The sequence below is a fragment of the Falco cherrug genome, chromosome 7 (assembly GCF_023634085.1).
Source record: "Falco cherrug isolate bFalChe1 chromosome 7, bFalChe1.pri, whole genome shotgun sequence".
In the NCBI taxonomy this organism is placed as follows: Eukaryota; Metazoa; Chordata; class Aves; order Falconiformes; family Falconidae; genus Falco; species Falco cherrug.
This window is the reverse complement of record NC_073703.1, coordinates 6,634,611-6,650,972: the sequence shown is the minus strand read 5'-3', so window position 1 is coordinate 6,650,972 and position 16,362 is coordinate 6,634,611. Positions and strand designations below refer to the sequence as shown.

The following is a 16,362-nucleotide window of genomic DNA, read 5'->3' as shown; positions in this document are numbered from 1 at the left end:
CCTCCAGCCGCCATGGCCGGCCCGCAGCCCCTTCCGGGCGCGCCGGCGGCCCGGTACCGGGCAGGGAACGCGTCACCACCGGGAGAAAAAGGAAACGTTTTATTGACCGGCGAAATGCTCAAGGACAGCGGGCAGGGGCGCCTGCCCGCGGCGGGGCTGGCCCGAGCCCCCGCACGGAGACCGGCCTATGACAGCAGCGGGCGCCGGGGGAGAAGCGCCGGGCGCGGCCCGGGCCTACGAGCCGTTGGGAACTGCGTCCTCCTCCATTTCTTCCTCACCGTCCTCCGACGGGCCTGAAAGGGCACGACAGGCGCTTAGGGCGGTTACCGCACGCGTTAGTTTCCTTTCCCACAGGGACAGTATTGTCACCCCTCTGAAGAGGGGCAGCTCATTAACGTGAACCAGAAAGAAAAACCCACGTAGCACTAACAGGCAGCAAACAGGCAGTAGTGCCAGTCTGCAGTTAACGTTTGTGGGTGCGGAGACCTCCCAGAGACATGCTCCTGTAGCGCCACCTGAGGCACTACTCCTTAGAACAACAGACTCCAGATATCCTTTGTAATTAATCTCATTTTTTTAAATAACTGGGGTGAAGCATTTGGAGTTAGCCAGTGCAGCAAAGCACTTCAGGCTGATGTCTGGCACCTTGCTCTAGGGAGCCCAGGTAACAGCCTGGAACCTCCAGAGGCCAGGCAGGTATTATGCCAACTACAGAGCATTACAGATGCGGCTCAGTGTCATACTGACTAGATAAAAGTTACACTCGTTTTAAACCATTTTTTCAGTTCTCTAACTCTTTGCCCCTTCCAACATAACTCCCTACTGAGACCACGTAAAGCATCAGGAAGCAGCAAAGAGGTAGATTCTGTTTGGGAAACAAAAGTAATATAAGTATAGAGTTACCTGATTTTCGTTCTCTGCCAGGAATCTGACCAGCCTGTAGTAAGCCTTTCAGTCGCTCCACTTCAGCCAAAGTTGTAGCATTTGCTATAGCAGTCTAAAAAAACAGACAAAAGAACACGATGAATCTTCACATACAGTATGTCAGTCTGTTTAGAATAAACGTAAGAACAAAATTTTTTCCAGTTAAATGACACTAAGCTTCCACAGGAAGTTCTGCAAAATTCCTAGTTCTAGAAAACTATAAATTGCAAAGCACAATCTTTCTTCTCCTCCTTATTAAACAAGCTGCTCTGACCTGGAAGAACTCTCAGACCAGTGTTTCATTTAAGCTCTCAAAACCCAAGTATGTTGTAACAGAAGAAAAATTACAGAAAAAGCACCTAAAGCAAAGTTAGGACACACTGTTGTATTCACCCCAACAGAGTCGGGGTTGCCAGGAGGAAGGACACATTTGTTCAGTTTGGATCCACAACAGTTTTTCTCCTCCACATTTGCCTACTGTCCTGACACATTTACCTTAATCGCCTCAACATCCCCAGGGGAAGGCCCAGCTTTCTTTTTATCAGTTGGCAGACCAGCGCCTGGATTGAAGCTTCCAAGAAAAAATACAGACCTATTACACCTTTTGAAGAGTACGTGCTTCTCTAACTTCCAAAGCAGGTTTGGAAGCATTTCATTCAATCAAGTGTAGTATCTTATCTTTGTTAACAAACTGATACAGTGAAGAATTGCCTCCTTCAGAAACACCAGCAACTTGTCCTCGTTCCATTTCCCACTCCCCACCCACCTTTTCATCTGCTCGTAAAGAGAGGCAGACCTTAACTTTATGAATTAAGCAGCTGACAAAAGCTATTCAATTTGGATGTTGTTGAACACTCAAATGGTCTGTCACCATTACAAAAGCAGGGTGGATAAATAGAGAGTAACTGAAATCGCCTTTCCTGTTCTCACATCTAGTGTAAAGTACACAGCCTGTGTAAAAGCCTACACTAGACTGCATGTGATCTTAACACTTAGAAGAAAAAGGTTATCTGCTGCAGCTTTAAGAAAAAAAAAAGAAAAAATCTGTAGTATGCGAAAACGGATGTTACAGGCTGATCAGCTGGAAAGAATTTCCTGAAGTGCTGACACAGCCTCAGAGAGCTGCAACCTCTTCTGCAGCCACACTGATTTTCTTCACGTGTTTATTGAGCTATTAAGTTCAATCACCTACTTATTCTAGAACTGTCACAGAGCTGAACCTCTTTCCACTCATAAAATACAGCTAGAATGCATTTATTATAGTTTTAAATGTTAAATACGTTCAAGGTGGCTTATTTAACTATGAATTTGGAAATGCTGTTGCCATATATGATCCAAATTCTGATTTCCAAATAGGTTGATGAAAGATTAAACAAAATATATGATGTATCACTTAAGAATTAAACTAAATAAACATAGATTTGTAATAACTAAAAGATTCTCATCTGCATTTATCCTCCTAACTACACCAGATTTTGCAGCTTGTATTCCACAGGAAAAAAAAAAAAATCAGTTAACAATCATCTATGGAAAAAAGAAACAAACAACAAAATAAACAATAACCACCTCTCTGCAGTTAAATAACAAAAAGAAAAAATAAAATTAAGGTTTCCTGCTTGTTGACTTAACTCAATCCACCCTGACCAAACATCTCTTTCAAAAATGTTTCTGAGATGTATTCAACACCATCCAAAAATCGGGATGCTTTGACAAGGCACTTCTAGCTACCAAAGCTCTTAAGGCACCCTTGCCAGTAGCTGATGTTTCAGTTTACTGCCTAATACCACACAAAGAAAGTGGTGTTTCTGAAGGAGAACGCCAGCGTAAATTTGGTTTTTTTATCTTACGTTTTTGTTCTCCTGGCAATATCCTTTGCAAGCTGTGCACCCCGTTTGCCCTTGAACATTTTCTCTGCCTCCTGTCGCTCCTACAGCGATACCACACACACAAAGTTAATTTAAGAACATTGCATTTTGCAAAACTGCTGTCTTTGCAAAGAAAGACGCTTTGGCTCATCTTCATCAGTGAACACTGGCATGTGGAGACTAGATGTAAGAACACGCACATAAACACGGCCCAAACACTCAGACTCAAGACATATCAACCTAGCGCTCTTAAAAGTAAGAACTCTTCCCCACATTCATCTTCACTGAAAGCAGAGGGTTATGCTGCAATTGCTCATTTCTTTCTCTAGAGGTCTGTCTTTCTACCAACACCAGAGGGCCAGAAAAGATTCAGACTAAACAAACAAAGGTACTAATACTTAATTAAACATAAACAAACAGACCATATCCTTAACAGAATGAAACCATGAAAGAAAACAAAAAGCATGTTTTAGAGCCACTTATGACACATAGTTTCAATACAACTTACAACTATGGCAAAAAGCTTACTGTTACAGCTGAATTGTCAAGAATGTAATATGAAAAAAAGAGGAATTCATCTTGTGCTAAATCAAAAGAAAAGAGACTTACTTTGAGTTTCACTTTTTGAAAATCCAGCACTCTGACCTGGGGAACTTTGTGGATTACATACAATCTGTAATGCTTCTTATTTGTTACAGGATTCCTTAAAATGCTATAAGTAAATAAAGGTTATAAAGAGGTTCTTAATATAAAATATTTTTTAAAACATGTATCTTGAAATACATTAGTATACTTAAAATGCATTCATGTACCTTCTGCTATAATGGACAAAAAATAACAGCATTAAATATGCATAGTAACACTGTTCTTCGATATTATAAAAACTATAGTAAATCCTTGCACTTTATCAATTAAGTAGATTTTACTGAAGAACAACATAAAGAACAACCTCAAAATATTAAAAAAATCCAACAAATAACTAAACCATCACATCTCCTACCTGGACACTGGTCAACCAAAAAAATCACAAACTGCTTTTCTTTTTTTGTCCCTCATACCAAATGTAACATTACTGAAAAGTAGTTTTTTAATTTTTGTATTTTGTAACAACAGTTTAAACCTTTAGTTTTTAGTTTTTTAAAGGTTAAGGTTACTTCAGCGCTTGCATATTGGTTTACAGAGATGTTACATTTCATTGGTTCAACAGCCTGTCACTACTAGAAAGCCTCACCCATTCAATACCAGGTATTTCTGAAGTGTAGTGGAAATGCTGTTTATCGATTCAATTCTTAGGCATAAAGGTTCTGTCACAGGTCATAAAAAGGAGAGCATTCCAGGTCAAAGCAAAGAGCCAGGCCAGCAGCACAGTTCAAGCAGCAGAGAAAGAGTAGGTTTTCTTTTCAAGATCACGTACCTCAGGTAAGTCAATGATTTAACAGTTGATAGTGGATCCAGTTCACCCTACATAATGGGAACACAGTAAGAAATCTTAAGTCCATTTAGTGAAAAATCAAACATTTGAAAACAAAGTTCCTGAACTCATAACTACTTTAGAGACCAGTGAGAATCAGTAATTGGCACTAATTAGAATTACTGCAATTAGTTTAACAGGAAACCCATTAAGACTTTGTGATTGTTGTTCCGCTGCATGCTGCGATTTACGTTCATTAAAATATGTACACCATTTACTACTACTAAACCCATATGATATTACTCTAAAGAAAAACAACCAACTATTAACAAAAGCATATAACACTATTCTCAGGAAAAAAGGTTCATTTAGAAAGATGACAAACACAAAACTTAAGCTTGTTTAGATTTATCTTGCATTGATAGCTTACCAATTCAGCAATGTTGTTGTTGGTAAGAATGAGCTCCGTCAGGCTGGGCAGAGCCTGTTCAAGGTTTTCACCAATCCGACTAAAAAAGGACAAATACCAAAGGTTTAACTTAGGCCAGAAAGTAGCAATGGTGAAAAGACACACACACACACAGAAATATGATAACACAGATGATCTCCCTGTAAAACAACCCAGTCTGACACTAGCAGAAGTTTGGGTTAGCATCCACTACAATACTTTTTCTGATAAAGCTGGCAATAAATATCAGCTGTTGGTGTAAAAGTATTAGACGTAATATAAGATTTACATTCATTCACTTGCAGGTGAAAACCCCTGTTTTCTTGTCTTTATTTTGATTTTATATGACTGATGAAATCCAAAGTTTTGGCCAAATTTCAAATTCTGCATCTCATTGATGTCTGAAGAACAAAGACTGACTTTTGCACGGAATGTGCCAGGAAACTCAAAGAGGACTTATACAGGACTCAGGGCCAATTTTTCTCCCACAAAACTAACACTTCTACACCTACCCAGCACTAAAAGATGCAGGCACACTTCTCTCCCAAGACCATTTACCTCTGCCTCAGGGCCCCATCTGCCCAAAATACAACTGCTTACCAAATCCTATTGTTATTCATCAGAAGAGTTTTCAGCCTTCTCAACAGAGGGAATCCATCCAGTTTACGAATCTCATTGTCAGAGAAATCAATTGCATCAAACTGGTCCAGAGTGGCACCCAAGTTCTCAATAACTGGGATTTTATAGCCTGGGGAGAGAGCATAAGACAGAGTTAGATGATACGCACAGGAAAGCGGACCAAAGCATGAGACAGAGTGTGTAGGGGGCATATCAGGATGGACCAAGAATGCAGATAGTCTCAGCCTAAACACCTCCAGAATGACTCTCCCCCACATCACTCACAGACCAAACTCTCCCCCTCAAAGCCAACAGCCCCTACAGCCTGTTCCAAGCATCCTTCTTCCTCCTCCTCAGGAAACACTCCAAGTCCCACCCCCACCACTAGCCCCTAATTCCCACTCCCTCACACACACACCGAGGTTCTCCTGCCACTGGGGCCTCTTTAACCTCCTCCCCTCGCCAAACCCCCCGGCCACAGCAGGCCCCTCCAACAACCCCCCCCCCGCCGGCTTTCCCTGCCCTGCTGCCCACTGAAGGCCCGAAGCCCCATCACAGGCCCTCCAAGCCCCATCACAGGCCCGTCTAGGCCCCCTAGGCCCCAACCCTGACCCCCTCCCTCCTAAGCCCCATCACAGGCCTCCCAAGCCCCATCAAAAGCCCGCCTAGGCCCCCCTCAGGCCCCAGGCCTCAACACAGCCCCCTCCAGGCCCCATCACAGGCCCCATCACAGCCCTCAGCCCTGCGCCCCTGCAGGCCGCCAGCCGGCACAGGCCGCGCCACCCACCCACGGCCGTGGGCTCCCCGCCGCCCCCCCCCCGACCGAGCCCCGCCGCGCCCGCGCACCGCGCAGGTCGAGCTCGCGGTCGCGGACGGCGTTGGTGTACTGCGCCGCCTGCTCGATCAGCTCCGCCGTCAGCTTCACCATCCCGCCGGGCCCCGCCGCGCCGCCAGCCCGCGCCGAACCAGCCCCACCGCCGAGCGCCGAGCCGCGCCAGGCCGCCCAGCCGAACGCCGAGGCAGCGAGCGGCAGGCACCGCCCCGCGGCCCGCCCCCGCGGCCCCGAGGTGACGGGAGCGCGGCGGCCGCCCCCCTGCCCGGGCTCGGGCGGCCTCGGGCGGCCTCTGCTCCGCCGCCTTCGTCGGGTGCTGCGCAGCCCCAGGCCGTGCCCCCTCGGAGGGTCCCGAGGCCGCTGCGCTCTCACGGGTAGCGGGGGGAGCCCTGCAGCGCCCCCAGGCAGGCCGCTCTCCTGGGCCCTTCCCTCCCCGGCCCGTCAGCCTCCCCCTCCTTGAAGGCCTTTCCCTAATTCCCCGCGCAGCTGAACCTCAGGCTGCGGGGAGCGCCGGGGCCGAGCGCCCGGGGCAGCGGCTCTCCGCCAGCACCGGCAGCGCTTCGGCGGCTCGTCGGCAGAGGGACCCGGCGCCCTGCAAACGCCTCTTCCCTCAGCCCGAGCGGCTGCAGGGCGCCCCGGCCCCCCGGAGCGGGCTGCCCCCGCTGCAGCAGCGCCGGTGAGCCGGGCAGCGATGGCCGGCGAGGGGAGGTTCCCCCCGCTCCCCTCTCCGGGCAGACGCCGCTGCCCTGCAGCCGGGGTGGGGGAGTCGTGCGGGGGGGACACCCGGCCCAGGGCCCGAGCACGTCAGCGACAAACTCAGCGGGGGTTTGGCTTTGCCACAATAGTACCCTAAAGCGGGCAAAGATAACACTAGAGGTTCCCCCTCAGCTCCCGGACTAAACCTGCCGAAATCCCGCTGGAGCAGGAAGGTGCTGTGCGCAGCGACTGGCGGCGGGCAAGCTGCTGGCCTTTGGGCACAGTTGGCTCCGGTGCGCTCAGCCGGTGGGACCGTGCTTGTTCAGACACATGCTGCTCACTCCTTGCAATGTAGCAAGGACAGCTTCCCGCAACAATCACAGCTCCTGGTGTTTTCTCTCCTCCACCCAGGCAGCAGCTCAGCCTTTGCTCCTGGACGCAGAGTTGCACATGAACACCTTCCTTCCCCATGCAGCGTTTGAGACAGTCGCTCTGGCACTTCTGCGTGTGTTCCTGGTCTCAGAGAAGCTGTGATGGGCTGGGAACACACCACGGGCTGTAGCATGACATTCACCCCTTGCCTGTGAGATAAAATGTGTGTTAAAGTGTCACTATCCGCTTACCTGCTTTAGGAATTTAAAGAACAGCAAGGAAGAGCTGGGGGTAGCGCTGGGGGAGCTGAGATGGCTCAGCCTGCTGTGTCTGGCCAGGCAACTCCAATGTAAAGCAGGTCACTAGTTGGTCTGAGCTAGCATGCTGCTGGCAGCAGTGTTGGGCTGCTGTGGACGAGGCACTTGGCCCTGCTGGCACGGCTCAGCTGGTGGCAGTGGGGCTTTGCAGGTGGGTGGGTCAACCACAGTGCAGATGACCTGGACTGAAGGTGGCATGAAGTGGTTGCCCACCCCCAGGTCCCAAAGCCTGCTGAATATCACCAAGCTGCTCCTTCTGCAGCCCTGGATAAATACTTCCCCAGCTCTCAAGGGCACCCGAACGAGATGAGGCAGAATGATTTCTGGATCCACTGCTATCGAGGGAAGGATATTTCTGTGAACCGTGACATTTCTGTGAACCCAGAGGATATGATAATAGGTTAAATGCTGCAGCCACGCTTGGCACTGCACAGTGATGGCTCATACTTTTCTTTTGGGAGCATCTAGCAGCATCACCCTGAGAGTGACGCCTGGCTCGTTCCCCAGGACTACAGCGTCAGAGCTGGCTCTGTTCTGACTGGTGATCCCTGCGGAGGTGTCAGCTGGGGTCAGGCAGCTCCTGTGCTCCCTACTTAAAAAACACACTCACCAAAACTGTACATGAAAGCACGTAGTCAGGTTTTTATAACATCTGCATTTGTGTGAAAGCAGTTAGGAGAGAGCAAGACGAAGAAAGAGAGCTGTCATAAGCAAAAATGAAATATTAGCGGCACTATTGTACGTGACACAGGAATCATGCAGCAGTAAAGACAGCAGAGTCTTTAGTCATTTCAGGCAGTCATTGAAAAGAGACACTCTTCAGCCTCCTGGAAAGCAGGTCCTGCGTCTCACAAGGCCAAATAAAACGCAGACCTAGCACAATACAGCTGTGTGCCTCAGCTCTACAGCCGTAATAGAACTGTAATTGAGAGCAGACAGATTCTTGGTCTCATATGCTGTACACAAGCTCTTAAAAGCCCTTTCTTTGTAATGGAAAGTCAAAGCAATGATTTTCAAGATGTGTGTTCCCCACCTGCCAACTACAAAATGGCAGATGGCTGTGGATGCAACCTCACAGCCAAACAGCAAACGAGGAGTCAGGCTGCACTAAGAAGATTTTCCAGAAAACAGCTATTATAGATTTGGCTTTGGTGCCAAGAGACAATAGAGAAACAGCCTTTAATAAATTGCCTAAATATGCATTTATCTTGAAGACACAGCCACTTTGATCCTCTGAGCATACCAGAGACTTTAATAGCTTCAAGCAAGCATTGCAATAACTTGGATAAATAATCTGAATTTTATTACTTTCCAAGAATGATTTCTGAGGGAGTTAGCGCCCTGGGAAACACTGTAAGCTGCTGTTGTTGCATGAACTTGATGTGTAGAATTTCTTTCTCTTTCCCTGGCAGGCTGGAGGGCAGCAGAAAGCGGGATAAAGCTGGGACTGCTGGGGATTGGTCATCTTAAATTGCATTGCTTCACCCAGTGTGTATTTTAAGTTATGCCAAGGATGTAAGGGTAAACATCATTTTTTTTTTAGCATTTCAGTACATCTAAATATACCAGTGAGCAGTATTTAGAGGCAGGCCTCTGTGAGCCAGAGAACTAGAAGGCAGAGCTGACGCAGTACTCCTGATTCACAGCTCCCAGTTTTTGACTGTGTGATACAGCAACAGAAATGAAAGTTTGTTATTTTACAACTGAAGGGGCAGAAGCCAGGAGCCTTTTACCCCAGTTCTGACCTCTGGTTTGGCCTGAGACCAAAAGGGGGATCCTGGAGCAACAGAAGGAATCACTATGTGATAAATCATCTGATCAATTCATATTTATCATCTGATAAATGTTAAGACCTGTAAGACACAGGAACCCACAGCAGCACAGCTCTGAGAAAGCATCTTCCCTCATGGGAGGGCTCCATTCTTTTCTTTTTTTCACACTTAAAAAGCTCGATTCCTCAGTTCAGGCACTGCCCTGGGCACCTGGCCCATGGTTAAACATTGCAAAACCAACACAACCAACAGAAGGCTCCACAGCTCTCTCTGCGCCCCACACACACCGGCAAGCTCCTCTCCTTCCCCAGCCAGCTGAAGGACGGGGCCCTGCAGTTCCCAGCGCTACTGTGAACTGTGGTAGGGCACCGGGGGACACAGGATGCTCCTTGTACAGGTGGGAAAGGGGAGCAAGCCCTCCTGCCAGCTCATCTGGGATTCCCCACAACCGGAGAATAAGCCCAGCCATGCCCGAGTGCAGCAGCCAGACAGCCCTGGGTGCACCAGAGATGCCAGCCCAGCCTGGCATGGGGCAGGTATTCAGGGTACAAGTTTTCTCTGAAGGTAAAAGACCTTTATGAAAACAAAAGTGAGGTTTTTGCAGGTGCAGCTCCTCTGTTCTAGAGCTGTTTCTCCTGCAGGTGCTCTGGGCTGATCAGGAGCTCCAGCCAGGACAGCTGCTTTATCCGGCAAAATATAGACACGTGATGCATCGCTGCCCTGCCCTGCCTCTGGTTGGGATGGCAGCTGCATGAATTTGGAAAAAGCACAGATTCCTTTGTCAGGGGAGATCAACAGTTTATTAACTTAAAGGTCAGTTCACCAAAGCTCCATCTTTCCTTAGGTTTGGTCCAGGCAGGTGACAGTGTGGCTCTCCCTTCTTCACCTGGCTGAGGTAAGCTTTAGCGGGCAAGCCCAGGCAGGGTGTGTGTCGTTGCAACCGAAACCAAACAGGGATTATCCCAGCTCCATGAGGAACCGGTGACAATTTGTACTGTGAATTTCATTGGCAAAAGGTTTAACTCATTAAAACTATTAACAATGAAAATCAGAACATGCAGCATAGGAAAGAGTGTTTACATACGTCTGGTGCAGAGCGGCTCTGCAAGGTCAGAGAGGAAAAAAGAAGGACGTAAGACTCAAAAAGATTCCCCACTCCCATATAAAAAATAGTCCACAGAGAAAAACCAAGTATTGTATAAGTTATTTTTTAAAAATCTGTAAAACAACATAGCCAAGGATATTTTAAACACAATTATATAAACACCACATGACTTACTATTAAGAGACAGCATGAAAAGATTTCTTTTGGGCAAGGGTTTTGTAAAATTAAGAGTTTCCTGGCCGGATCCCTGGAATGTCCCTTCTGGAAACAGATGCCCAAGAAAAATCACTGCTATGAACAGGAGGATTTTGTGAGAGAGAGGGGTATACCCAGCAAAACAGGGGAAGGATCGTAACACAGAATGCCAGAAGAGATTAACTGCAACACCACCTTTAGAGGAAGGATCCGTCTTGTTCCAAACTGAATTAATCAGCAACTTACTAGCAGTTCCAGGAGGGAAATTCATTTCATGGTAAGGCTGTGACCCCACAGGCTGATCCATGCAGACGAACCCCCCAAGTCCCTAAGACTCCCTGTAGGCACCCAGGTTTTGCTTGCCTGCAATGACCTGCAGGGCAAAGCCCTGCTGGACTCGCTGGGCTGACACGCCTGCAGAGCCGTGTGGATCAGCTCTCACTTTGGTCCTCAAATCTCCAGTTATTGCCACGGCCAGAGAGAAACGGCTACCAACCGAATCCGAACAGGAGTGCCAGAGCAGGCTTTAGGGCACCGCTCTGGGAACCACCTAATTCATCGTTTTACGTATGTACAGAGCACGGTACCGGCCGCTTGCAATGCAGGTTTATATCAGCCGTCACCTAGCAGAAAAGGGTACCAAAAATTGAGCCAGAAATGGCTCTTTCTTCGCAGATATGTGAAGTCCTGCATCCTTTGCAGCGAAGGCTCCCGCCAGCTGCTCGGAGCGGGCAGATCAGTAGGATTTCTGCGAGCAACCAAGCATGTGTACATGGATCATGCATCGGTCCCTGCTCACGAGGAGTGTTTGAGAGTATTAATATCACCGCTTGTCTGCTGCCTTTCAGGACTCGATCATTCAGGGTATGATCCAATCTCTGCTTAACATATTGCTATAGAAACACGCTGACAGTGATATTAAAGCTATCAAACTCACGAGCAAATGCTTGACAGCACCATGTAAACTCTCCCAAAGCTGAAAAAATAAACTTTTGTCCTAAACATTTGGCAAAACTGGGCTGGCAGTTGGTAGAAGTCCTGGATGGATGCAGCCACTGAACTTTACCCGGCCATAAGACACGTCTGACAGCAGAACTGCACAAACAACTTCTTTTCACAGAGCTTGTTTGATTTCACCATCTCACAGAAAGTCTTGTCAGCTGGGAGGCGAGGAACAAGAGAAAATGAGAGCAGATTACCATTTTAAATAAACAAACATTGCACGTAACAGGCGGTGCAATTCGTTCCAGTGTTGGAGGAGAGAGAATTGAAAAGCAGGCGCTTTTTAAGGGCATCTTTCACATGGTTTTAATGAAGGAATAAAGCAGCTTTGCAGTGAGTGGGAGAATTAGTCCCAAGACTAAACTATAGTGAAATACAAATGCTCAGATGTGTTTGAGCAACAGGCAGATACCCAGCAGCTCTGCCAGGTAAGCCACCTGCCCACTGCAGCCAGAGCCCAGCTCACTGCAGCTGTGCCCCAGCAAGCCCAGGAGCCCCAGTGCTTTCGGCTTTACATTGCGAAGAGAATCCCTCAACCCCCTCGTTTTTGCTACTGCAGAAGCACTGCAGTGCCAATGGCTCTGCCACAGCTACTTACCGTTGGTACAGGTTTCATTTGTTACACAGGAGCCACCAAGGAGGCTGAAACCTTCTTTACACTTGAGGCAGTTTCCACTGGAGCCCTCGCAGGCTGAGCAGTGGTCATCACACCTGGGGACAGAGACGCTGCCATGGTCTGAACCGCCACCAACACCCTGGCCATCCAAAATGGGCTGTCAGCCAGAAAATGGGTGTGCCGGCACTGTGACATCCAGACCGAACTGGAGGATAAGGAAAATGGCAAATCTGAAGCTTGAAACGTTTATTAAGCCCTGAGAAAAATGGGCTTGTTGGTGCCAGCTCAATGCCCAGTGACAGCTGGTGACATCCTAGAAGTTCTCACCTTCTGGGAAGGCTCAGTGGGACTTGCAGCTCTCCTCCCAGCAATCCCAGTTAGAAGAAGGGCTTTGAGGAGAACTTGTGTTGCTCCCATCTGTTTGCTCAGCAAAAAGAGCCCAGCAGCTGTGCCTCCTGCCTGGGGACAGTGGCTTGTGGAGACCATACCTGAAATCCCTGGGAAGGGATGCTGGTCCCTTGTTCCTCCCTGCTGGAGAGGCAGCAAGGGTTGAGTGAAACCCTGGGCAGGCAGGGACCAAGTTGTGTGTTCCCAAGCCACCTTTAATCCTTCCCTTTCAAGTTTGCTTTAATGAGGCTGAATTAACTCCCACTCCCCACTTAAAGTGCAGAGTGCAGGAGAGTGGGAGCAAATTGCTGCCTCCCAGCATCTCCCAGTCTCCCGCACGCACGCAGCCTCTGTGCTGGGCCAAGGAGCAAGCAACCGCTCCTCCAACATGGCTGCAGGGCAAATGGAGCAGGTTTGATTGAAAGCTCGAGTATTTACCTAAATATTACCATTCCTCCCACACCTCCTCCAGAGAGCCTGGGGCCAGGGCTGAGCCCCTTCCACGGTAGCCCTAAGACATCTTGGCTGGCTGGCTCTGGCAGGGGAGTGTGCAGCTTTGCCGCTCTTAAATCTATAGGGCAGGGGCATGTGGGGTCCAGCCCCATGGCTGTCCTGGCTCCCTTAATCCCTATTTTAATTTCCTAGTAAACAGCTCCAGCCGTGAGCTGTTTCCAGCATTATTTATCCTTGCTGCCATCAGTCCTGGTATTACTCTGGTCACGGTCAGGGTGGTACTGTACCTCTTGCAGACTTTGTTGGGCAGCCCATGGCTGTGGGCAGGGTAGAAGCCCTCACGGCAGGCAGAGACGCAGCGCCAGTGGGGTGCAGAGGCCTCGGGGGTGCAGGGTGCACAGTCCTCCTCACCTGGCCCTGTGGGGACAGAGGAGAGGGCAGACGGCACATGAGCAATTTTGGAGACAGTGCCAGTGTGGCCACAGCCCCACGTGAGATGAGGGGCATCGGCTTGGCTCTGCCCTGCTCATGCCCAGGAGTGAACAAGCTGCTTGTGCCACCAGGGTCCTGCATGGCTGCTTAGCTCCCACCCCCCAAAAAACAGCTCCCACCCCAAAAAAACCCAGCCAGGACCCAGCACCTCTGCAGAGCCAAGAGCCGGCCACAGGGGCTCAGCAGGGGACAGCACATCAAAATCCCCTCTGGGGCATCAGCCACTGCTCCCAAGTGTGCACTGCTTTGGCTTTGCCACCCTATGCAGAGCAACACGTGCAAAAAGTGATACTGAATCGGGCTGCAGAGAAGCTGGAGGAGGAAAGGGCTCAGGAAAGGAGCTGGGAAAGCAGAGAGCCCCACTTCAGCGCTGGCGCATTGTGGCTGGACAGCAAACTTCAGTGATGGAGGTGGTATTATTAGAGGCCTTCCACGCACCAGGCTTGAGAAATGGTTATGCAGGAAAAGACAACAAGAAAAGGCTTGAAAAATAATTGTGGTAAAGTACATTTACACTGACTGGAATAAGAATTAGAAAGGAAGTAATTTTCTTAAGGGATTAAGAGCCCATTCCCTTCCACGCTTGCCAACAAGATCAATAAATATTTTGGATTTAGTCTTAGGAAATTGCCCATGTATGATAGAAGAGATTCACACCACTGAACATGAATTGTCTGGAGATTATATTATCATCAGATCTATGATGATTTCGAGGGCAGACGCAAACATTAACAATGGAAAATAATTGGACTTTCAAAAAGCAAAAAAGGCAGGATTTAAAGGGAACGCCGAGCAACTTCGGGCAGCAGGAAGAAGCTGGCAGCGGCCAGCCCAGCCCCGCGGGGTGGCCAGGATAACACACCTCAGCTGCCTCACATTTTTATATGCTGCAAAGCCATCTTCCATCACTCCAAGAGGGTTTTACAGCCTCCCCCGCAACCTTATTAAACTAAAGCACCTGGCTTCAGAGGGATCAGGAAATAAAGAATGGCTCTAATAAAAATGTAAAAACTCCCTAAAAACCTTTCCAGTGTGAACATATACCCAGCACCTCATGGGATGTGCTGGAGACCTGGGATTGCTTCCCCTCTGGCATGCTCTGCCTTGGCTCAGGGTGGATATGGTGGGCATTGACTCATGATGCATGAGGGTTTTGGGGTTCTGCATGGGGATGCTGTGGGGCAAAGAGTGTACCTGTGCCAGCAGGGCAGGTCTCGCACCGCCGGGGCTCCCGGCTGAGGTACATGGCGGGCTGGCACTCCGGCACACAGCTCTCTCCCGCCAGGCTGCCAGGAAAGCAGAGAAGACATTTGTAACCAAAGCTGCCGGCTCTGGAACCTCAACACAGCCCATCCCCAACTCCGCATCCCCCCGTGCACTACAGCAGCCTCAGCCCGCAGCACAGGAGGCGTCAGAAAGCCAGCTAGCCCTTCAGGAGAAATTAAAGTCCTGCCTGGACCAAAAGGACAACTGCAGGTTCCTTAATTAAGTATCCAGGAGGAAATAAAACTATTTTTTCCTGTGGGCAGCCAGCCAGGCTCTCACAAGACCTTTTACACCATGAAGCTCCCTGGCACAAAAGGAAATTTGTTCAGTGCCGCGGCTGGGCCAGTGCTGCTTTAGCGTAGCAGGGATGATTTGAAGTCCCGACTTAAAAGGATATTGGATAATAAAAAGCAAGCGCCATGCGGATTACGTCTGACAAGTGCCTCCACTTTTGCTTTTCTGAGGGAGTAGATAATCTTTTGGCAGCAGCAATTTCTTTGTCTGAGAGAGCCCTGCTGCTACACCACGGCTCTGGCTCACTCACAGCTCCTGAACGATACGAACTGCTGTGGGACAATACTTCCACATGCATTTGGGGATGGAAAACAGCTTCTCCCCAGTGCCGATGCTGCTCACCAGCACGGCTGGGCTCTGCATCCCAGTGGGGCCAGAAGCAAGGGTGCCTAGTGCTCCTCACAGGGTCGGGGCTGCCCTGAGTGCACCCACATTGCTGGAAGACCAATATCCTATGCTAGTGCCACTCAACAGACACATTGGATAAAATTTTCCTGCATGGATGAAGCTGAGAGAAGGGTTTCTGTACTTGCAGGGAGCATTTTCAGCCTGCCTGCAGCAGCCTAGCCGGGTACTGGCTCTGCCAGGTGAGCAAAACCAAGCACCCCATTCGGCTGGGACAGCTCTGACAGAGCCACCTGAGATTCAGGAGGAAACGTGCTTTGCAATGTGTGCTGTAAAGGTTTTCATTGCTTTTTTTCTCCCCATTCTAGAAGTTGCAATGCTGGGAGCTGATCAGGTCACCAAATTTGGATGGGCACTCCTGAGCCCGCAGCACAGCACTTACCCACCACCCTGCCAATAGCTGGAGAAAAGGAAATTAAATTTAAATCATGCTTTTCAGCTAAAGGGACACAAATCATCACCTTTAAATGCCCAGACCTCCAGCACTCCATGACACAGGTGTAGCACCACTGAAGCAGAATCCTGGATCTTTGAGTAACTCACTTTCTAATTTCCCACCAGTTTTCCCAAATTTAAACCACAGGTACTGATGCTGCAGGTATAAACTCCTCTGGTGCCAGTTTTACCTGAATCCATCTTTGCATGCAGTACATCTGTCCGCTTCACCAACACATTTTTTACAGCTTTGATGACATTTCAGACAGCGTTTCTGACCTTTCAAAAAACAAAGTGAGGCAGGGAGAATAAAATCTGGACAGTGATTTGCAAGCAGCAGTTGGAGCCGCAAAACCCTGCTGCACCCCAGCACCAGCTCCCTGGGGTGCAGAGGCACATCATCCCTCCCTGATGGGTCCCTGCTATTGCAGATGACCTTATCTGTCATTGCTTGCTA

At 48.9% G+C, this 16,362-nt stretch overlaps 2 protein-coding genes across 3 annotated transcripts in view; both read right to left on the bottom strand.

The window, feature by feature from the left end:
- Positions 1 to 84: 84 nt before the first annotated feature.
- Positions 85 to 6,276, bottom strand: SNRPA1 (small nuclear ribonucleoprotein polypeptide A'). The gene is made up of 9 exons (XM_055716571.1): positions 6,113 to 6,276; positions 5,249 to 5,396; positions 4,631 to 4,709; positions 4,204 to 4,250; positions 3,399 to 3,501; positions 2,772 to 2,851; positions 1,420 to 1,495; positions 904 to 997; positions 85 to 293 (listed from the first exon to the last, which is right to left on the bottom strand). Exons 1-9 carry the CDS (start codon positions 6,192 to 6,194, stop codon positions 235 to 237), a joined length of 768 nt encoding a protein of 255 aa, XP_055572546.1. The 5' UTR covers positions 6,195 to 6,276; the 3' UTR covers positions 85 to 234.
- A 3,756-nt stretch (positions 6,277 to 10,032) lies between these two features.
- PCSK6 (proprotein convertase subtilisin/kexin type 6) overlaps positions 10,033 to 16,362 on the bottom strand; it is a 36,308-nt gene continuing 29,978 nt past the window's right edge. For both annotated transcript variants that reach the window (XM_055716678.1, XM_055716679.1), the window contains 5 exons: positions 16,097 to 16,184; positions 14,700 to 14,791; positions 13,301 to 13,430; positions 12,156 to 12,268; positions 10,033 to 11,715 (listed from right to left, as the gene is read on the bottom strand). In XM_055716678.1, the coding sequence (XP_055572653.1) occupies positions 11,618 to 11,715; positions 12,156 to 12,268; positions 13,301 to 13,430; positions 14,700 to 14,791; positions 16,097 to 16,184 (521 nt within the window). In that variant the 3' untranslated portion in view covers positions 10,033 to 11,617. The remainder of the gene's footprint in view (positions 11,716 to 12,155; positions 12,269 to 13,300; positions 13,431 to 14,699; positions 14,792 to 16,096; positions 16,185 to 16,362) is intronic.

Excerpts from the sequence above, each read along its gene's own strand:
- SNRPA1 (XM_055716571.1), bottom strand. The coding sequence starts at position 6,194 with ATGGTGAAGCTGACGGCGGAGCTGATCGAGCAGGCGGCGCAGTACACC. Across the intron at positions 4,251-4,630 it reads ACAACAACATTGCTGAATTG|GGTGAACTGGATCCACTATC; the intron begins GTAAGCTATCAA and ends CCCATTATGTAG. Across the intron at positions 1,496-2,771 it reads ATTGCCAGGAGAACAAAAAC|CTTCAATCCAGGCGCTGGTC; the intron begins GTAAGATAAAAA and ends TTTTCTTGGAAG.